Source organism: Alosa pseudoharengus, unplaced genomic scaffold (assembly GCF_046254945.1).
Source record: "Alosa pseudoharengus isolate Yale_2024_CS ecotype anadromous, Long Island Sound unplaced genomic scaffold, YU_APseudo_1.1 YU_APseudo_1.1_scf_22, whole genome shotgun sequence".
In the NCBI taxonomy this organism is placed as follows: domain Eukaryota; kingdom Metazoa; phylum Chordata; class Actinopteri; order Clupeiformes; family Clupeidae; genus Alosa; species Alosa pseudoharengus.
The window spans coordinates 9,113,215-9,135,153 of record NW_027468680.1 but is presented as its reverse complement, the minus strand read 5'-3'; the positions used below and the strand labels follow the sequence as shown (position 1 = coordinate 9,135,153).

The window sequence follows — 21,939 nt, the reverse complement described above, 5'->3', positions numbered from 1 at the left end:
TTGTACACCAGACAAACAGGATACATATGAGAAACCTGCCCTCTGTGGATTCATACTGGAAAGCAATGGACCATTCACTATGTGCCACCCCAAGGTTAATCCCAACGTGAGTAAAAGCACGTCCATTATGAGAAATTGCTTATTTTAAAGTGTCAATTTTGTTGTAGAACTTAAAAACACTTTAGGTGCTTGAATTTAGCTAACAATATGTTTGATATTGGTGTGTGTTCTGATTTGCCTCAGAGCTACTTCAAGGACTGCATGTTTGACGTGTGTGAGCTGGATGGACTGCACTCTGCCCTGTGTGAGGCCATAGAGGCCTATGTGAATGAGTGTCAGGATCGTGGAGTCACCATCGGATCATGGAGAAACAGCACCTTCTGCAGTTAGTCTCAATCACCCTCATATTGTTGGTGGTTCAGTACATTTATTGAGAGCAAATTATAATTATTTTCTTCTTTTTTTCTATCAACAGCCCTGACCTGCCCTCCCAACAGCCACTTTGAGTCCTGTGCTTCACCCTGCCAGCCTAGCTGTGTCACACCTTCCCCAGGCCGATGTAGTGGACCGTGTGCAGAGGGGTGTGTGTGTGACCCAGGATACTTTCTAAGCGCTGGCAAGTGTGTCAGGAAAAACAGCTGTGGATGCCAACACACCAATGGCCAGTACTACCAGGTGAATACACCAATGCAATGACTGGTTTATTTTCTTATTAGTGATTATTTGTATTAGTGGTTATTCTGTATTTCCCCAAAAATATATCATTCTCCTCTTCCTAGTTCAGCTGATATAATGCAGTACATTGTTATCTATGTTAAATGATTATTTTTTCTTTTCATTTTCAGCCTGGAGAGGAGTGGTACACCTCCAACTGTGAGCTGAAGTGCAGGTGCAATCCTCCCTCTGTCAGCTGCAGTGATGGAGAGTGTCCCCGTTCACAGGAGTGTAGCGTCCAGGGAGGACTTCTGGGCTGCTACCCCATTGCTGAGTGTAAGTTGTTTTTATTTGATAAGTGAAGATCTTTCTGTTAGTCTCTGGTGTTTACCCTCAAAGCTAAACAATTGTAAACTGTTTTAATTCATTGCCTAGATTGTCTTAGTGGTCGGTGTATTTGCAGACTTAAAAACATGTTTTTTTTTAAACAAGTAGCTTAATACTAAACTTACCTCATCATTTCTGCATTTATTTCTTCTTGCATTTTTTTCTCTCTCAACTTCTCCATTCTCTCTTGTTATACAGTGACTTGCCCCCCTAATTCAGACTTTTTGGAGTGTGGTCCGTCATGCGTTCCCACCTGCCAGAAGCCCAAGATTAGCTCCAGTATCTGCACTTTGAACTGTGTCAGCGGCTGTTTCTGTAAACCAGGCTTCGTGCTTTCAGGAAAACGGTGTGTTGCCGTTGATAACTGTGGCTGTCTGGATGAAAACAACAACTACTATGAGGTATAATCAAGACAGAAATATTACCTTTGTTGTCTTTAAGCTATCTTAGGCTTTTTCTTATTTTTCTGATATTAAATCCAAACAAACTTGTTTGTCCATCAGCCCGGAGAGGTTGTGTTTGGGGATGGCTGCTCCAAGCTGTGTCGCTGTGCTGGAAACTACACTCTCTCCTGCGTGGGCAACACCTGTGCTCCCACTGATGAGTGCCGACAGGTCAATGGAGTCCCTGGATGTTATCCTAAAGGTATTTTTTTTAAAAGAAAATCTGGTTCTGAACGTTATTAAGTTTCTGAGATTTTGTGCGACGTCCTTTAATTTTTGGTATCTAGTAACAAGCTGTTTTCACCCACAGGCACCTCCACCTGTGTTGCCACTGGTGATCCTCACTACACCACCTTTGATAAGCAGAAATACGACTTCATGGGCAACTGCACCTATCTGATGTCCAAACCATGCAACACGACTGGTCTGCCACACTATGAGGTCCACGTGTCCAATGAGAACCGCAACAAGAACCAGAGAGTCAGCTACGCATCAGCGGTGCATGTATACGTCCGTGGAATGACCATATACGTCCTTAAAGGAGGAACCGTGCGGGTAAGATATTGGGAGCAAGTAGTACACAGCTATTGAAAGTAGAAGTGCCAATATCCATGCAGAATGTTTTCACTCTTAACTCTTCCTTCAGGATTTTTTGATGAAGTTCTGCTCAAATGTCTCATTTGCAGTGGTTCAACATTGTACATAAAGTAATAGTGGTCCATATTTGTATGAAGTGTGTGGTTGTCTCTTCACTGTCTTCTCTCTGTGTATCCCCCAGATCAATGGGACCAATGTGAACCTGCCTGTGAACCCAGCTGCAGACGTTTCTGTCTACAAGTCTGGAAAACATTACACCGTGGCCATGAGTTTTGGAGTGACTGTTCGCTACGATGGCAACAACTTCATGGACATCAAAGTGATTGCAGCGTGAGTAAAAATCTAAGTAATAGTTGATGCTCGTACATTGATTCTGTATTTTTCAGGTGGATGCCAATACCATAAAGCTGGTTTTACTGGAAAAATCAGCTGTTTTATCTTGCTCTGATATATAAACTGAAACAAAAAATGGTTTTATTCCATAGGTACAAAGAGAAGCTTTGCGGCCTTTGTGGAGATTATGACGGCAACCCCAAGGATGACTTCCGTACGCCCACGGGCAAACTTGTGACAAAACCGAATGACTTTGGAAATAGCTGGAACTCTGACCCAGAGTAAGAGTTTACAGGGAGCACCATAGCAACTTCCCAAACTTTTCACACATGACATATACATGTAATTATGCATACAGAAGTACTTTAACTTATGCAGATACATGGTAGTTAGACCCACAGTAATATATGAAGAAAGCCATTCACATTGGCCACTTGTTAATATATTTACCATACAAATCTACCAATGATTCTATTTTGTACACACAGATGCATCAAATCTCCTGAGGTGCCTGTACCTGGTTGTACACCAGACAAACAGGATACATATGAGAAACCTGCCCTCTGTGGATTCATACTGGAAAGCAATGGACCATTCACTATGTGCCACCCCAAGGTTAATCCCAACGTGAGTAAAAGCACATCCATTATGAGAAATTGCTTATTTTAAAGTGTCAATTTTGTTGTAGAACTTAAAAACACTTTAGGTGCTTGAATTTAGCTAACAATATGTTTGATATTGGTGTGTGTTCTGATTTGCCTCAGAGCTACTTCAAGGACTGCATGTTTGACGTGTGTGAGCTGGATGGACTGCACTCTGCCCTGTGTGAGGCCATAGAGGCCTATGTGAATGAGTGTCAGGATCGTGGAGTCACCATCGGATCATGGAGAAACAGCACCTTCTGCAGTTAGTCTCAATCACCCTCATATTGTTGGTGGTTCAGTACATTTATTGAGAGCAAATTATAATTATTTTCTTCTTTTTTTCTATCAACAGCCCTGACCTGCCCTCCCAACAGCCACTTTGAGTCCTGTGCTTCACCCTGCCAGCCTAGCTGTGTCACACCTTCCCCAGGCCGATGTAGTGGACCGTGTGCAGAGGGGTGTGTGTGTGACCCAGGATACTTTCTCAGCGCTGGCAAGTGTGTCAGGAAAAACAGCTGTGGATGCCAACACACCAATGGCCAGTACTACCAGGTGAATACACCAATGCAATGACTGGTTTATTTTCTTATTAGTGATTATTTGTATTAGTGGTTATTCTGTATTTCCCCCAAAATATATCATTCTCCTCTTCCTAGTTCAGCTGATATAATGCAGTACATTGTCATCTATGTTAAATGATTATTTTTTCTTTTCATTTTCAGCCTGGAGAGGAGTGGTACACCTCCAACTGTGAGCTGAAGTGCAGGTGCAATCCTCCCTCTGTCAGCTGCAGTAAAGGAGAGTGTCCCCGTTCACAGGAGTGTAGCGTCCAGGGAGGACTTCTGGGCTGCTACCCCATTGCTGAGTGTAAGTTGTTTTTATTTGATAAGTGAAGATCTTTCTGTTAGTCTCTGGTGTTTACCCTCAAAGCTAAACAATTGTAAACTGTTTTAATTCATTGCCTAGATTGTCTTAGTGGTCGGTGTATTTGCAGACTTAAAAACATGTTTTTTTTTAAACAAGTAGCTTAATACTAAACTTACCTCATCATTTCTGCATTTATTTCTTCTTGCATTTTTTTCTCTCTCAACTTCTCCATTCTCTCTTGTTATACAGTGACTTGCCCCCCTAATTCAGACTTTTTGGAGTGTGGTCCGTCATGCGTTCCCACCTGCCAGAAGCCCAAGATTAGCTCCAGTATCTGCACTTTGAACTGTGTCAGCGGCTGTTTCTGTAAACCAGGCTTCGTGCTTTCAGGAAAACGGTGTGTTGCCGTTGATAACTGTGGCTGTCTGGATGAAAACAACAACTACTATGAGGTATAATCAAGACAGAAATATTACCTTTGTTGTCTTTAAGCTATCTTACTGTAGGCTTTTTCTTATTTTTCTGATATTAAATCCAAACAAACTTGTTTGTCCATCAGCCCGGAGAGGTTGTGTTTGGGGATGGCTGCTCCAAGCTGTGTCGCTGTGCTGGAAACTACACTCTCTCCTGCGTGGGCAACACCTGTGCTCCCACTGATGAGTGCCGACAGGTCAATGGAGTCCCTGGATGTTATCCTAAAGGTATTTTTTTTAAAGAAAATCTGGTTCTGAACGTTATTAAGTTTCTGAGATTTTGTGCGACGTCCTTTAATTTTTGGTATCTAGTAACAAGCTGTTTTCACCCACAGGCACCTCCACCTGTGTTGCCACTGGTGATCTTCACTACACCACCTTTGATAAGCAGAAATACGACTTCATGGGCAACTGCACCTATCTGATGTCCAAACCATGCAACACGACTGGTCTGCCACACTATGAGGTCCACGTGTCCAATGAGAACCGCAACAAGAACCAGAGAGTCAGCTACGCATCAGCGGTGCATGTATACGTCCGTGGAATGACCATATACGTCCTTAAAGGAGGAACCGTGCGGGTAAGATATTGGGAGCAAGTAGTACACAGCTATTGAAAGTAGAAGTGCCAATATCCATGCAGAATGTTTTCACTCTTAACTCTTCCTTCAGGATTTTTTGATGAAGTTCTGCTCAAATGTCTCATTTGCAGTGGTTCAACATTGTACATAAAGTAATAGTGGTCCATATTTGTATGAAGTGTGTGGTTGTCTCTTCACTGTCTTCTCTCTGTGTATCTCCCAGATCAATGGGACCAATGTGAACCTGCCTGTGAACCCAGCTGCAGACGTTTCTGTCTACAAGTCTGGAAAACATTACACCGTGGCCATGAGTTTTGGAGTGACTGTTCGCTACGATGGCAACAACTTAATAGACATCAAAGTGATTGCAGCGTGAGTAAAAATCTAAGTAATAGTTGATGCTCGTACATTGATTCGGTATTTTTCAGGTGGATGCCAATACCATAAAGCTGGTTTTACTGGAAAAAATCAGCTGTTTTATCTTGCTCTGATATATAAACTGAAACAAAAAATGGTTTTATTCCATAGGTACAAAGAGAAGCTTTGCGGCCTTTGTGGAGATTATGACGGCAACCCCAAGGATGACTTCCGTACGCCCGCGGGCAAACTTGTGACAAAACCGAATGACTTTGGAAATAGCTGGAACTCTGACCCAGAGTAAGAGTTTACAGAGAGCACCATAGCAACTTCCCAAACTTTTAACACATGACATATACATGTAATTATGCATACAGAAGTACTTTAACTTATGCAGATACATGGTAGTTAGACCCACAGTAATATATGAAGAAAGCCATTCACATTGGCCACTTGTTAATATATTTACCATACAAATCTACCAATGATTCTATTTTGTACACACAGATGCATCAAATCTCCTGAGGTGCCTGTACCTGGTTGTACACCAGACAAACAGGATAAATATGAGAAACCTGCCCTCTGTGGATTCATACTGGAAAGCAATGGACCATTCACTATGTGCCACCCCAAGGTTAATCCCAACGTGAGTAAAAGCACATACATTATGAGAAATTGCTTATTTTAAAGTGTCAATTTTGTTGTAGAACTTAAAAACACTTTAGGTGCTTGAATTTAGCTAACAATATGTTTGATATTGGTGTGTGTTCTGATTTGCCTCAGAGCTACTTCAAGGACTGCATGTTTGACGTGTGTGAGCTGGATGGACTGCACTCTGCCCTGTGTGAGGCCATAGAGGCCTATGTGAATGAGTGTCAGGATCGTGGAGTCACCATCGGATCATGGAGAAACAGCACCTTCTGCAGTTAGTCTCCATCACCCTCATATTGTTGGTGGTTCAGTACATTTATTGAGAACAAATAATAATTATTTTCTTCTTTTTTTCTATCAACAGCCCTGACCTGCCCTCCCAACAGCCACTTTGAGTCCTGTGCTTCACCCTGCCAGCCTAGCTGTGTCACACCTTCCCCAGGCCGATGTAGTGGACCGTGTGCAGAGGGGTGTGTGTGTGACCCAGGATACTTTCTCAGCGCTGGCAAGTGTGTCAGGAAAAACAGCTGTGGATGCCAACACACCAATGGCCAGTACTACCAGGTGAATACACCAATGCAATGACTGGTTTATTTTCTTATTAGTGATTATTTGTGATTATTTGTATTAGTGGTTATTCTGTATTTCCCCCAAAATATATCATTCTCCTCTTCCTAGTTCAGCTGATATAATGCAGTACATTGTCATCTATGTTAAATGATTATTTTTTCTTTTCATTTTCAGCCTGGAGAGGAGTGGTACACCTCCAACTGTGAGCTGAAGTGCAGGTGCAATCCTCCCTCTGTCAGCTGCAGTAAAGGAGAGTGTCCCCGTTCACAGGAGTGTAGCGTCCAGGGAGGACTTCTGGGCTGCTACCCCATTGCTGAGTGTAAGTTGTTTTTATTTGATAAGTGAAGATCTTTCTGTTAGTCTCTGGTGTTTACCCTCAAAGCTAAACAATTGTAAACTGTTTTAATTCATTGCCTAGATTGTCTTAGTGGTCGGTGTATTTGCAGACTTAAAAACATGTTTTTTTTTAAACAAGTAGCTTAATACTAAACTTACCTCATCATTTCTGCATTTATTTCTTCTTGCATTTTTTTCTCTCTCAACTTCTCCATTCTCTCTTGTTATACAGTGACTTGCCCCCCTAATTCAGACTTTTTGGAGTGTGGTCCGTCATGCGTTCCCACCTGCCAGAAGCCCAAGATTAGCTCCAGTATCTGCACTTTGAACTGTGTCAGCGGCTGTTTCTGTAGACCAGGCTTCGTGCTTTCAGGAAAACGGTGTGTTGCCGTTGATAACTGTGGCTGTCTGGATGAAAACAACAACTACTATGAGGTATAATCAAGACAGAAATATTACCTTTGTTGTCTTTAAGCTATCTTACTGTAGGCTTTTTCTTATTTTTCTGATATTAAATCCAAACAAACTTGTTTGTCCATCAGCCCGGAGAGGTTGTGTTTGGGGATGGCTGCTCCAAGCTGTGTCGCTGTGCTGGAAACTACACTCTCTCCTGCGTGGGCAACACCTGTGCTCCCACTGATGAGTGCCGACAGGTCAATGGAGTCCCTGGATGTTATCCTAAAGGTATTTTTTTTAAAGAAAATCTGGTTCTGAACGTTATTAAGTTTCTGAGATTTTGTGCGACGTCCTTTAATTTTTGGTATCTAGTAACAAGCTGTTTTCACCCACAGGCACCTCCACCTGTGTTGCCACTGGTGATCTTCACTACACCACCTTTGATAAGCAGAAATACGACTTCATGGGCAACTGCACCTATCTGATGTCCAAACCATGCAACACGACTGGTCTGCCACACTATGAGGTCCACGTGTCCAATGAGAACCGCAACAAGAACCAGAGAGTCAGCTACGCATCAGCGGTGCATGTATACGTCCGTGGAATGACCATATACGTCCTTAAAGGAGGAACCGTGCGGGTAAGATATTGGGAGCAAGTAGTACACAGCTATTGAAAGTAGAAGTGCCAATATCCATGCAGAATGTTTTCACTCTTAACTCTTCCTTCAGGATTTTTTGATGAAGTTCTGCTCAAATGTTTCATTTGCAGTGGTTCAACATTGTACATAAAGTAATAGTGGTCCATATTTGTATGAAGTGTGTGGTTGTCTCTTCACTGTCTTCTCTCTGTGTATCTCCCAGATCAATGGGACCAATGTGAACCTGCCTGTGAACCCAGCTGCAGACGTTTCTGTCTACAAGTCTGGAAAACATTACACCGTGGCCATGAGTTTTGGAGTGACTGTTCGCTACGATGGCAACAACTTAATAGACATCAAAGTGATTGCAGCGTGAGTAAAAATCTAAGTAATAGTTGATGCTCGTACATTGATTCGGTATTTTTCAGGTGGATGCCAATACCATAAAGCTGGTTTTACTGGAAAAAATCAGCTGTTTTATCTTGCTCTGATATATAAACTGAAACAAAAAATGGTTTTATTCCATAGGTACAAAGAGAAGCTTTGCGGCCTTTGTGGAGATTATGACGGCAACCCCAAGGATGACTTCCGTACGCCCGCGGGCAAACTTGTGACAAAACCGAATGACTTTGGAAATAGCTGGAACTCTGACCCAGAGTAAGAGTTTACAGAGAGCACCATAGCAACTTCCCAAACTTTTAACACATGACATATACATATAATTATGCATACAGAAGTACTTTAACTTATGCAGATACATGGTAGTTAGACCCACAGTAATATATGAAGAAAGCCATTCACATTGGCCACTTGTTAATATATTTACCATACAAATCTACCAATGATTCTATTTTGTACACACAGATGCATCAAATCTCCTGAGGTGCCTGTACCTGGTTGTACACCAGACAAACAGGATAAATATGAGAAACCTGCCCTCTGTGGATTCATACTGGAAAGCAATGGACCATTCACTATGTGCCACCCCAAGGTTAATCCCAACGTGAGTAAAAGCACATACATTATGAGAAATTGCTTATTTTAAAGTGTCAATTTTGTTGTAGAACTTAAAAACACTTTAGGTGCTTGAATTTAGCTAACAATATGTTTGATATTGGTGTGTGTTCTGATTTGCCTCAGAGCTACTTCAAGGACTGCATGTTTGACGTGTGTGAGCTGGATGGACTGCACTCTGCCCTGTGTGAGGCCATAGAGGCCTATGTGAATGAGTGTCAGGATCGTGGAGTCACCATCGGATCATGGAGAAACAGCACCTTCTGCAGTTAGTCTCCATCACCCTCATATTGTTGGTGGTTCAGTACATTTATTGAGAACAAATAATAATTATTTTCTTCTTTTTTTCTATCAACAGCCCTGACCTGCCCTCCCAACAGCCACTTTGAGTCCTGTGCTTCACCCTGCCAGCCTAGCTGTGTCACACCTTCCCCAGGCCGATGTAGTGGACCGTGTGCAGAGGGGTGTGTGTGTGACCCAGGATACTTTCTCAGCGCTGGCAAGTGTGTCAGGAAAAACAGCTGTGGATGCCAACACACCAATGGCCAGTACTACCAGGTGAATACACCAATGCAATGACTGGTTTATTTTCTTATTAGTGATTATTTGTGATTATTTGTATTAGTGGTTATTCTGTATTTCCCCCAAAATATATCATTCTCCTCTTCCTAGTTCAGCTGATATAATGCAGTACATTGTCATCTATGTTAAATGATTATTTTTTCTTTTCATTTTCAGCCTGGAGAGGAGTGGTACACCTCCAACTGTGAGCTGAAGTGCAGGTGCAATCCTCCCTCTGTCAGCTGCAGTGATGGAGAGTGTCCCCGTTCACAGGAGTGTAGCGTCCAGGGAGGACTTCTGGGCTGCTACCCCATTGCTGAGTGTAAGTTGTTTTTATTTGATAAGTGAAGATCTTTCTGTTAGTCTCTGGTGTTTACCCTCAAAGCTAAACAATTGTAAACCGTTTTAATTCATTGCCTAGATTGTCTTAGTGGTCGGTGTATTTGCAGACTTAAAAACATGTTTTCTTAAACAAGTAGCTTAATACTAAACTTACCTCATCATTTCTGCATTTATTTCTTCTTGCATTTTTTTCTCTCTCAACTTCTCCATTCTCTCTTGTTATACAGTGACTTGCCCCCCTAATTCAGACTTTTTGGAGTGTGGTCCGTCATGCGTTCCCACCTGCCAGAAGCCCAAGATTAGCTCCAGTATCTGCACTTTGAACTGTGTCAGCGGCTGTTTCTGTAAACCAGGCTTCGTGCTTTCAGGAAAACGGTGTGTTGCCGTTGATAACTGTGGCTGTCTGGATGAAAACAACAACTACTATGAGGTATAATCAAGACAGAAATATTACCTTTGTTGTCTTTAAGCTATCTTACTGTAGGCTTTTTCTTATTTTTCTGATATTAAATCCAAACAAACTTGTTTGTCCATCAGCCCGGAGAGGTTGTGTTTGGGGATGGCTGCTCCAAGCTGTGTCGCTGTGCTGGAAACTACACTCTCTCCTGCGTGGGCAACACCTGTGCTCCCACTGATGAGTGCCGACAGGTCAATGGAGTCCCTGGATGTTATCCTAAAGGTATTTTTTTTTAAAGAAAATCTGGTTCTGAACGTTATTAAGTTTCTGAGATTTTGTGCGACGTCCTTTAATTTTTGGTATCTAGTAACAAGCTGTTTTCACCCACAGGCACCTCCACCTGTGTTGCCACTGGTGATCCTCACTACACCACCTTTGATAAGCAGAAATACGACTTCATGGGCAACTGCACCTATCTGATGTCCAAACCATGCAACACGACTGGTCTGCCACACTATGAGGTCCACGTGTCCAATGAGAACCGCAACAAGAACCAGAGAGTCAGCTACGCATCAGCGGTGCATGTATACGTCCGTGGAATGACCATATACGTCCTTAAAGGAGGAACCGTGCGGGTAAGATATTGGGAGCAAGTAGTACACAGCTATTGAAAGTAGAAGTGCCAATATCCATGCAGAATATTTTCACTCTTAACTCTTCCTTCAGGATTTTTTTATGAAGTTCTGCTCAAATGTCTCATTTGCAGTGGTTCAACATTGTACATAAAGTAATAGTGGTCCATATTTGTATGAAGTGTGTGGTTGTCTCTTCACTGTCTTCTCTCTGTGTATCCCCCAGATCAATGGGACCAATGTGAACCTGCCTGTGAACCCAGCTGCAGACGTTTCTGTCTACAAGTCTGGAAAACATTACACCGTGGCCATGAATTTTGGAGTGACTGTTCGCTACGATGGCAACAACTTCATGGACATCAAAGTGATTGCAGCGTGAGTAAAAATCTAAGTAATAGTTGATGCTCGTACATTGATTCTGTATTTTTCAGGTGGATGCCAATACCATAAAGCTGGTTTTACTGGAAAAATCAGCTGTTTTATCTTGCTCTGATATAGAAACTGAAACAAAAAATGGTTTTATTCCATAGGTACAAAGAGAAGCTTTGCGGCCTTTGTGGAGATTATGACGGCAACCCCAAGGATGACTTCCGTACGCCCACGGGCAAACTTGTGACAAAACCGAATGACTTTGGAAATAGCTGGAACTCTGACCCAGAGTAAGAGTTTACAGAGAGCACCATAGCAACTTCCCAAACTTTTAACACATGACATATACATGTTATTATGCATACAGAAGTACTTTAACTTATGCAGATACATGGTAGTTAGACCCACAGTAATATATGAAGAAAGCCATTCACATTGGCTACTTGTTAATATATTTACCATACAAATCTACCAATGATTCTATTTTGTACACACAGATGCATCAAATCTCCTGATGTGCCTGTACCTGGTTGTACACCAGACAAACAGGATACATATGAGAAACCTGCCCTCTGTGGATTCATACTGGAAAGCAATGGACCATTCACTATGTGCCACCCCAAGGTTAATCCCAACGTGAGTAAAAGCACGTCCATTATGAGAAATTGCTTATTTTAAAGTGTCAATTTTGTTGTAGAACTTAAAAACACTTTAGGTGCTTGAATTTAGCTAACAATATGTTTGATATTGGTGTGTGTTCTGATTTGCCTCAGAGCTACTTCAAGGACTGCATGTTTGACGTGTGTGAGCTGGATGGACTGCACTCTGCCCTGTGTGAGGCCATAGAGGCCTATGTGAATGAGTGTCAGGATCGTGGAGTCACCATCGGATCATGGAGAAACAGCACCTTCTGCAGTTAGTCTCAATCACCCTCATATTGTTGGTGGTTCAGTACATTTATTGAGAGCAAATTATAATTATTTTCTTCTTTTTTTCTATCAACAGCCCTGACCTGCCCTCCCAACAGCCACTTTGAGTCCTGTGCTTCACCCTGCCAGCCTAGCTGTGTCACACCTTCCCCAGGCCGATGTAGTGGACCGTGTGCAGAGGGGTGTGTGTGTGACCCAGGATACTTTCTAAGCGCTGGCAAGTGTGTCAGGAAAAACAGCTGTGGATGCCAACACACCAATGGCCAGTACTACCAGGTGAATACACCAATGCAATGACTGGTTTATTTTCTTATTAGTGATTATTTGTATTAGTGGTTATTCTGTATTTCCCCAAAAATATATCATTCTCCTCTTCCTAGTTCAGCTGATATAATGCAGTACATTGTTATCTATGTTAAATGATTATTTTTTCTTTTCATTTTCAGCCTGGAGAGGAGTGGTACACCTCCAACTGTGAGCTGAAGTGCAGGTGCAATCCTCCCTCTGTCAGCTGCAGTGATGGAGAGTGTCCCCGTTCACAGGAGTGTAGCGTCCAGGGAGGACTTCTGGGCTGCTACCCCATTGCTGAGTGTAAGTTGTTTTTATTTGATAAGTGAAGATCTTTCTGTTAGTCTCTGGTGTTTACCCTCAAAGCTAAACAATTGTAAACTGTTTTAATTCATTGCCTAGATTGTCTTAGTGGTCGGTGTATTTGCAGACTTAAAAACATGTTTTTTTTTAAACAAGTAGCTTAATACTAAACTTACCTCATCATTTCTGCATTTATTTCTTCTTGCATTTTTTTCTCTCTCAACTTCTCCATTCTCTCTTGTTATACAGTGACTTGCCCCCCTAATTCAGACTTTTTGGAGTGTGGTCCGTCATGCGTTCCCACCTGCCAGAAGCCCAAGATTAGCTCCAGTATCTGCACTTTGAACTGTGTCAGCGGCTGTTTCTGTAAACCAGGCTTCGTGCTTTCAGGAAAACGGTGTGTTGCCGTTGATAACTGTGGCTGTCTGGATGAAAACAACAACTACTATGAGGTATAATCAAGACAGAAATATTACCTTTGTTGTCTTTAAGCTATCTTAGGCTTTTTCTTATTTTTCTGATATTAAATCCAAACAAACTTGTTTGTCCATCAGCCCGGAGAGGTTGTGTTTGGGGATGGCTGCTCCAAGCTGTGTCGCTGTGCTGGAAACTACACTCTCTCCTGCGTGGGCAACACCTGTGCTCCCACTGATGAGTGCCGACAGGTCAATGGAGTCCCTGGATGTTATCCTAAAGGTATTTTTTTTTAAAGAAAATCTGGTTCTGAACGTTATTAAGTTTCTGAGATTTTGTGCGACGTCCTTTAATTTTTGGTATCTAGTAACAAGCTGTTTTCACCCACAGGCACCTCCACCTGTGTTGCCACTGGTGATCCTCACTACACCACCTTTGATAAGCAGAAATACGACTTCATGGGCAACTGCACCTATCTGATGTCCAAACCATGCAACACGACTGGTCTGCCACACTATGAGGTCCACGTGTCCAATGAGAACCGCAACAAGAACCAGAGAGTCAGCTACGCATCAGCGGTGCATGTATACGTCCGTGGAATGACCATATACGTCCTTAAAGGAGGAACCGTGCGGGTAAGATATTGGGAGCAAGTAGTACACAGCTATTGAAAGTAGAAGTGCCAATATCCATGCAGAATGTTTTCACTCTTAACTCTTCCTTCAGGATTTTTTGATGAAGTTCTGCTCAAATGTCTCATTTGCAGTGGTTCAACATTGTACATAAAGTAATAGTGGTCCATATTTGTATGAAGTGTGTGGTTGTCTCATCACTGTCTTTTCTCTGTGTATCCCCCAGATCAATGGGACCAATGTGAACCTGCCTGTGAACCCAGCTGCAGACGTTTCTGTCTACAAGTCTGGAAAACATTACACCGTGGCCATGAGTTTTGGAGTGACTGTTCGCTACGATGGCAACAACTTCATGGACATCAAAGTGATTGCAGCGTGAGTAAAAATCTAAGTAATAGTTGATGCTCGTACATTGATTCTGTATTTTTCAGGTGGATGCCAATACCATAAAGCTGGTTTTACTGGAAAAATCAGCTGTTTTATCTTGCTCTGATATATAAACTGAAACAAAAAATGGTTTTATTCCATAGGTACAAAGAGAAGCTTTGCGGCCTTTGTGGAGATTATGACGGCAACCCCAAGGATGACTTCCGTACGCCCACGGGCAAACTTGTGACAAAACCGAATGACTTTGGAAATAGCTGGAACTCTGACCCAGAGTAAGAGTTTACAGAGAGCACCATAGCAACTTCCCAAACTTTTAACACATGACATATACATGTTATTATGCATACAGAAGTACTTTAACTTATGCAGATACATGGTAGTTAGACCCACAGTAATATATGAAGAAAGCCATTCACATTGGCTACTTGTTAATATATTTACCATACAAATCTACCAATGATTCTATTTTGTACACACAGATGCATCAAATCTCCTGATGTGCCTGTACCTGGTTGTACACCAGACAAACAGGATACATATGAGAAACCTGCCCTCTGTGGATTCATACTGGAAAGCAATGGACCATTCACTATGTGCCACCCCAAGGTTAATCCCAACGTGAGTAAAAGCACGTCCATTATGAGAAATTGCTTATTTTAAAGTGTCAATTTTGTTGTAGAACTTAAAAACACTTTAGGTGCTTGAATTTAGCTAACAATATGTTTGATATTGGTGTGTGTTCTGATTTGCCTCAGAGCTACTTCAAGGACTGCATGTTTGACGTGTGTGAGCTGGATGGACTGCACTCTGCCCTGTGTGAGGCCATAGAGGCCTATGTGAATGAGTGTCAGGATCGTGGAGTCACCATCGGATCATGGAGAAACAGCACCTTCTGCAGTTAGTCTCAATCACCCTCATATTGTTGGTGGTTCAGTACATTTATTGAGAGCAAATAATAATTATTTTCTTCTTTTTTTCTATCAACAGCCCTGACCTGCCCTCCCAACAGCCACTTTGAGTCCTGTGCTTCACCCTGCCAGCCTAGCTGTGTCACACCTTCCCCAGGCCGATGTAGTGGACCGTGTGCAGAGGGGTGTGTGTGTGACCCAGGATACTTTCTCAGCGCTGGCAAGTGTGTCAGGAAAAACAGCTGTGGATGCCAACACACCAATGGCCAGTACTACCAGGTGAATACACCAATGCAATGACTGGTTTATTTTCTTATTAGTGATTATTTGTGATTATTTGTATTAGTGGTTATTCTGTATTTCCCCAAAAATATATCATTCTCCTCTTCCTAGTTCAGCTGATATAATGCAGTACATTGTCATCTATGTTAAATGATTATTTTTTCTTTTCATTTTCAGCCTGGAGAGGAGTGGTACACCTCCAACTGTGAGCTGAAGTGCAGGTGCAATCCTCCCTCTGTCAGCTGCAGTGATGGAGAGTGTCCCCGTTCACAGGATTGTAGCGTCCAGGGAGGACTTCTGGGCTGCTACCCCAATGCTGAGTGTAAGTTGTTTTTATTTGATAAGTGAAGATCTTTCTGTTAGTCTCTGGTGTTTACCCTCAAAGCTAAACAATTGTAAACCGTTTTAATTCATTGCCTAGATTGTCTTAGTGGTCGGTGTATTTGCAGACTTAAAAACATGTTTTCTTAAACAAGTAGCTTAATACTAAACTTACCTCATCATTTCTGCATTTATTTCTTCTTGCATTTTTTTCTCTCTCAACTTCTCCATTCTCTCTTGTTATACAGTGACTTGCCCCCCTAATTCAGACTTTTTGGAGTGTGGTCCGTCATGCGTTCCCACCTGCCAGAAGCCCAAGATTAGCTCCAGTATCTGCACTTTGAACTGTGTCAGCGGCTGTTTCTGTAAACCAGGCTTCGTGCTTTCAGGAAAACGGTGTGTTGCCGTTGATAACTGTGGCTGTCTGGATGAAAACAACAACTACTATGAGGTATAATCAAGACAGAAATATTACCTTTGTTGTCTTTAAGCTATCTTACTGTAGGCTTTTTCTTATTTTTCTGATATTAAATCCAAACAAACTTGTTTGTCCATCAGCCCGGAGAGGTTGTGTTTGGGGATGGCTGCTCCAAGCTGTGTCGCTGTGCTGGAAACTACACTCTCTCCTGCGTGGGCAACACCTGTGCTCCCACTGATGAGTGCCGACAGGTCAATGGAGTCCCTGGATGTTATCCTAAAGGTATTTTTTTTTTAAAGAAAATCTGGTTCTGAACGTTATTAAGTTTCTGAGATTTTGTGCGACGTTCTTTAATTTTTGGTATCTAGTAACAAGCTGTTTTCACCCACAGGCACCTCCACCTGTGTTGCCACTGGTGATCCTCACTACACCACCTTTGATAAGCAGAAATACGACTTCATGGGCAACTGCACCTATCTGATGTCCAAACCATGCAACACGACTGGTCTGCCACACTATGAGGTCCACGTGTCCAATGAGAACCGCAACAAGAACCAGAGAGTCAGCTACGCATCAGCGGTGCATGTATACGTCCGTGGAATGACCATATACGTCCTTAAAGGAGGAACCGTGCGGGTAAGATATTGGGAGCAAGTAGTACACAGCTATTGAAAGTAGAAGTGCCAATATCCATGCAGAATGTTTTCACTCTTAACTCTTCCTTCAGGATTTTTTGATGAAGTTCTGCTCAAATGTCTCATTTGCAGTGGTTCAACATTGTACATAAAGTAATAGTGGTCCATATTTGTATGAAGTGTGTGGTTGTCTCATCACTGTCTTTTCTCTGTGTATCCCCCAGATCAATGGGACCAATGTGAACCTGCCTGTGAACCCAGCTGCAGACGTTTCTGTCTACAAGTCTGGAAAACATTACACCGTGGCCATGAGTTTTGGAGTGACTGTTCGCTACGATGGCAACAACTTCATGGACATCAAAGTGATTGCAGCGTGAGTAAAAATCTAAGTAATAGTTGATGCTCGTACATTGATTCTGTATTTTTCAGGTGGATGCCAATACCATAAAGCTGGTTTTACTGGAAAAATCAGCTGTTTTATCTTGCTCTGATATATAAACTGAAACAAAAAATGGTTTTATTCCATAGGTACAAAGAGAAGCTTTGCGGCCTTTGTGGAGATTATGACGGCAACCCCAAGGATGACTTCCGTACGCCCACGGGCAAACTTGTGACAAAACCGAATGACTTTGGAAATAGCTGGAACTCTGACCCAGAGTAAGAGTTTACAGAGAGCACCATAGCAACTTCCCAAACTTTTAACACATGACATATACATGTTATTATGCATACAGAAGTACTTTAACTTATGCAGATACATGGTAGTTAGACCCACAGTAATATATGAAGAAAGCCATTCACATTGGCTACTTGTTAATATATTTACCATACAAATCTACCAATGATTCTATTTTGTACACACAGATGCATCAAATCTCCTGATGTGCCTGTACCTGGTTGTACACCAGACAAACAGGATACATATGAGAAACCTGCCCTCTGTGGATTCATACTGGAAAGCAATGGACCATTCACTATGTGCCACCCCAAGGTTAATCCCAACGTGAGTAAAAGCACGTCCATTATGAGAAATTGCTTATTTTAAAGTGTCAATTTTGTTGTAGAACTTAAAAACACTTTAGGTGCTTGAATTTAGCTAACAATATGTTTGATATTGGTGTGTGTTCTGATTTGCCTCAGAGCTACTTCAAGGACTGCATGTTTGACGTGTGTGAGCTGGATGGACTGCACTCTGCCCTGTGTGAGGCCATAGAGGCCTATGTGAATGAGTGTCAGGATCGTGGAGTCACCATCGGATCATGGAGAAACAGCACCTTCTGCAGTTAGTCTCAATCACCCTCATATTGTTGGTGGTTCAGTACATTTATTGAGAGCAAATAATAATTATTTTCTTCTTTTTTTCTATCAACAGCCCTGACCTGCCCTCCCAACAGCCACTTTGAGTCCTGTGCTTCACCCTGCCAGCCTAGCTGTGTCACACCTTCCCCAGGCCGATGTAGTGGACCGTGTGCAGAGGGGTGTGTGTGTGACCCAGGATACTTTCTCAGCGCTGGCAAGTGTGTCAGGAAAAACAGCTGTGGATGCCAACACACCAATGGCCAGTACTACCAGGTGAATACACCAATGCAATGACTGGTTTATTTTCTTATTAGTGATTATTTGTGATTATTTGTATTAGTGGTTATTCTGTATTTCCCCAAAAATATATCATTCTCCTCTTCCTAGTTCAGCTGATATAATGCAGTACATTGTCATCTATGTTAAATGATTATTTTTTCTTTTCATTTTCAGCCTGGAGAGGAGTGGTACACCTCCAACTGTGAGCTGAAGTGCAGGTGCAATCCTCCCTCTGTCAGCTGCAGTGATGGAGAGTGTCCCCGTTCACAGGAGTGTAGCGTCCAGGGAGGACTTCTGGGCTGCTACCCCAATGCTGAGTGTAAGTTGTTTTTATTTGATAAGTGAAGATCTTTCTGTTAGTCTCTGGTGTTTACCCTCAAAGCTAAACAATTGTAAACCGTTTTAATTCATTGCCTAGATTGTCTTAGTGGTCGGTGTATTTGCAGACTTAAAAACATGTTTTCTTAAACAAGTAGCTTAATACTAAACTTACCTCATCATTTCTGCATTTATTTCTTCTTGCATTTTTTTCTCTCTCAACTTCTCCATTCTCTCTTGTTATACAGTGACTTGCCCCCCTAATTCAGACTTTTTGGAGTGTGGTCCGTCATGCGTTCCCACCTGCCAGAAGCCCAAGATTAGCTCCAGTATCTGCACTTTGAACTGTGTCAGCGGCTGTTTCTGTAGACCAGGCTTCGTGCTTTCAGGAAAACGGTGTGTTGCCGTTGATAACTGTGGCTGTCTGGATGAAAACAACAACTACTATGAGGTATAATCAAGACAGAAATATTACCTTTGTTGTCTTTAAGCTATCTTAGGCTTTTTCTTATTTTTCTGATATTAAATCCAAACAAACTTGTTTGTCCATCAGCCCGGAGAGGTTGTGTTTGGGGATGGCTGCTCCAAGCTGTGTCGCTGTGCTGGAAACTACACTCTCTCCTGCGTGGGCAACACCTGTGCTCCCACTGATGAGTGCCGACAGGTCAATGGAGTCCCTGGATGTTATCCTGAAGGTATTTTTTTTTAAAGAAAATCTGGTTCTGAACGTTATTAAGTTTCTGAGATTTTGTGCGACGTCCTTTAATTTTTGGTATCTAGTAACAAGCTGTTTTCACCCACAGGCACCTCCACCTGTGTTGCCACTGGTGATCCTCACTACACCACCTTTGATAAGCAGAAATACGACTTCATGGGCAACTGCACCTATCTGATGTCCAAACCATGCAACACGACTGGTCTGCCACACTATGAGGTCCACGTGTCCAATGAGAACCGCAACAAGAACCAGAGAGTCAGCTACGCATCAGCGGTGCATGTATACGTCGGTGGAATGACCATATACGTCCTGAAAGGAGGAACCGTGCGGGTAAGATATTGGGAGCAAGTAGTACACAGCTATTGAAAGTAGAAGTGCCAATATCCATGCAGAATGTTTTCACTCTTAACTCTTCCTTCAGGATTTTTTGATGAAGTTCTGCTCAAATGTCTCATTTGCAGTGGTTCAACATTGTACATAAAGTAATAGTGGTCCATATTTGTATGAAGTGTGTGGTTGTCTCTTCACTGTCTTCTCTCTGTGTATCCCCCAGATCAATGGGACCAATGTGAACCTGCCTGTGAACCCAGCTGCAGACGTTTCTGTCTACAAGTCTGGAAAACATTACACCGTGGCCATGAGTTTTGGAGTGACTGTTCGCTACGATGGCAACAACTTCATGGACATCAAAGTGATTGCAGCGTGAGTAAAAATCTAAGTAATAGTTGATGCTCGTACATTGATTCTGTATTTTTCAGGTGGATGCCAATACCATAAAGCTGGTTTTACTGGAAAAATCTGCTGTTTTATCTTGCTCTGATATATAAACTGAAACAAAGAATGGTTTTATTCCATAGGTACAAAGAGAAGCTTTGCGGCCTTTGTGGAGATTATGACGGCAACCCCAAGGATGACTTCCGTACGCCCACGGGCAAACTTGTGACAAAACCGAATGACTTTGGAAATAGCTGGAACTCTGACCCAGAGTAAGAGTTTACAGGGAGCACCATAGCAACTTCCCAAACTTTTAACACATGACATATACATGTAATTATGCATACAGAAGTACTTTAACTTATGCAGATACATGGTAGTTAGACCCACAGTAATATAGGAAGAAAGCCATTCACATTGGCCACTTGTTAATATATTTACCATACAAATCTACCAATGATTCTATTTTGTACACACAGATGCATCAAATCTCCTGAGGTGCCTGTACCTGGTTGTACACCAGACAAACAGGATACATATGAGAAACCTGCCCTCTGTGGATTCATACTGGAAAGCAATGGACCATTCACTATGTGCCACCCCAAGGTTAATCCCAACGTGAGTAAAAGCACGTCCATTATGAGAAATTGCTTATTTTAAAGTGTCAATTTTGTTGTAGAACTTAAAAACACTTTAGGTGCTTGAATTTAGCTAACAATATGTTTGATATTGGTGTGTGTTCTGATTTGCCTCAGAGCTACTTCAAGGACTGCATGTTTGACGTGTGTGAGCTGGATGGACTGCACTCTGCCCTGTGTGAGGCCATAGAGGCCTATGTGAATGAGTGTCAGGATCGTGGAGTCACCATCGGATCATGGAGAAACAGCACCTTCTGCAGTTAGTCTCAATCACCCTCATATTGTTGGTGGTTCAGTACATTTATTGAGAGCAAATAATTATTATTTTCTTCTTTTTTTCTATCAACAGCCCTGACCTGCCCTCCCAACAGCCACTTTGAGTCCTGTGCTTCACCCTGCCAGCCTAGCTGTGTCACACCTTCCCCAGGCCGATGTAGTGGACCGTGTGCAGAGGGGTGTGTGTGTGACCCAGGATACTTTCTCAGCGCTGGCAAGTGTGTCAGGAAAAACAGCTGTGGATGCCAACACACCAATGGCCAGTACTACCAGGTGAATACACCAATGCAATGACTGGTTTATTTTCTTATTAGTGGTTATTGTGTATTTCCCCAAAAATATATCATTCTCCTCTTCCTAATTCAGCTTATATAATGCAGTACATTGGCACCTATGTTAAATGGTTACTAATATCTTTCTTCTTTTCATTTTCAGCCTGGAGAGGAGTGGTACACCTCCAACTGTGAGCTGAAGTGCAGGTGCAATCCTCCCTCTGTCAGCTGCAGTGATGGAGAGTGTCCCCATTCACAGGAGTGTAGCGTCCAGGAAGGACTTCTGGGCTGCTACAAGCTGACTCACTAGCTTAGGACCTCAACGTTCTTTTGTACTCAACACAAAACATCAGAAAATAAAAGTCTTGAATCCAAAAGTTCTTTGTTTGCCTGTTTACTTATGAATTTCAAATCATAAAGTATACAATATAAAGACTTAGGATCTTTACTTTTCTTACAGATTAACTGTGTAGTTCTGTGTAGTTGTTCTGTATTAATAGTAGCCTCTGTAGGTCAAAAGACTGTGTGTCTCCAAAGTCCAGTGGTTTCTGCCTTCTTTGTGGGGTTTTAGTTATTTTATAGTAAATCTAACAGCCAATCAAATTATTATTAATTATATAATTATTATTATTATTAATTATTCTAGATCACTTGGCAACTGTACA

General features: G+C 42.2%; 1 protein-coding gene across 1 annotated transcript; it reads left to right on the top strand.

Moving 5' to 3' along the window:
* The first annotated feature begins 79 nt into the window (after positions 1–79).
* LOC143139530 (IgGFc-binding protein-like) lies at positions 80–21,584 on the top strand. Its single transcript, XM_076300113.1, has 61 exons — positions 80–106; positions 244–385; positions 476–675; positions 846–990; positions 1,240–1,442; positions 1,545–1,686; positions 1,795–2,039; positions 2,263–2,411; positions 2,567–2,695; positions 2,903–3,041; positions 3,179–3,320; positions 3,411–3,610; positions 3,781–3,925; positions 4,734–4,978; positions 5,202–5,350; positions 5,507–5,635; positions 5,843–5,981; positions 6,119–6,260; positions 6,474–6,550; positions 6,731–6,875; positions 7,125–7,327; positions 7,435–7,576; positions 7,684–7,928; positions 8,152–8,300; positions 8,457–8,585; positions 8,793–8,931; positions 9,069–9,210; positions 9,301–9,500; positions 9,681–9,825; positions 10,633–10,877; positions 11,101–11,249; positions 11,405–11,533; positions 11,741–11,879; positions 12,017–12,158; positions 12,249–12,448; positions 12,619–12,763; positions 13,013–13,215; positions 13,318–13,459; positions 13,568–13,812; positions 14,036–14,184; positions 14,340–14,468; positions 14,676–14,814; positions 14,952–15,093; positions 15,184–15,383; positions 15,564–15,708; positions 16,517–16,761; positions 16,985–17,133; positions 17,289–17,417; positions 17,625–17,763; positions 17,901–18,042; positions 18,256–18,332; positions 18,513–18,657; positions 18,905–19,107; positions 19,210–19,351; positions 19,460–19,704; positions 19,928–20,076; positions 20,232–20,360; positions 20,568–20,706; positions 20,844–20,985; positions 21,199–21,275; positions 21,438–21,584. The coding sequence occupies exons 1-61, from the start codon at positions 80–82 to the stop codon at positions 21,582–21,584; spliced, it is 9,570 nt and encodes a 3,189-aa protein (XP_076156228.1).
* The last annotated feature ends 355 nt before the right edge of the window (positions 21,585–21,939 follow it).

Bases quoted from the DNA above. Each gene is read 5' to 3' on its own strand.
- LOC143139530 (XM_076300113.1), top strand. From the start codon at position 80: ATGTGCCACCCCAAGGTTAATCCCAAC. The intron at 3,321-3,410 runs GTTAGTCTCAAT...TTCTATCAACAG, and splicing joins GAGAAACAGCACCTTCTGCA to CCCTGACCTGCCCTCCCAAC. The intron at 6,551-6,730 runs GTGAATACACCA...TTTCATTTTCAG, and splicing joins CCAATGGCCAGTACTACCAG to CCTGGAGAGGAGTGGTACAC.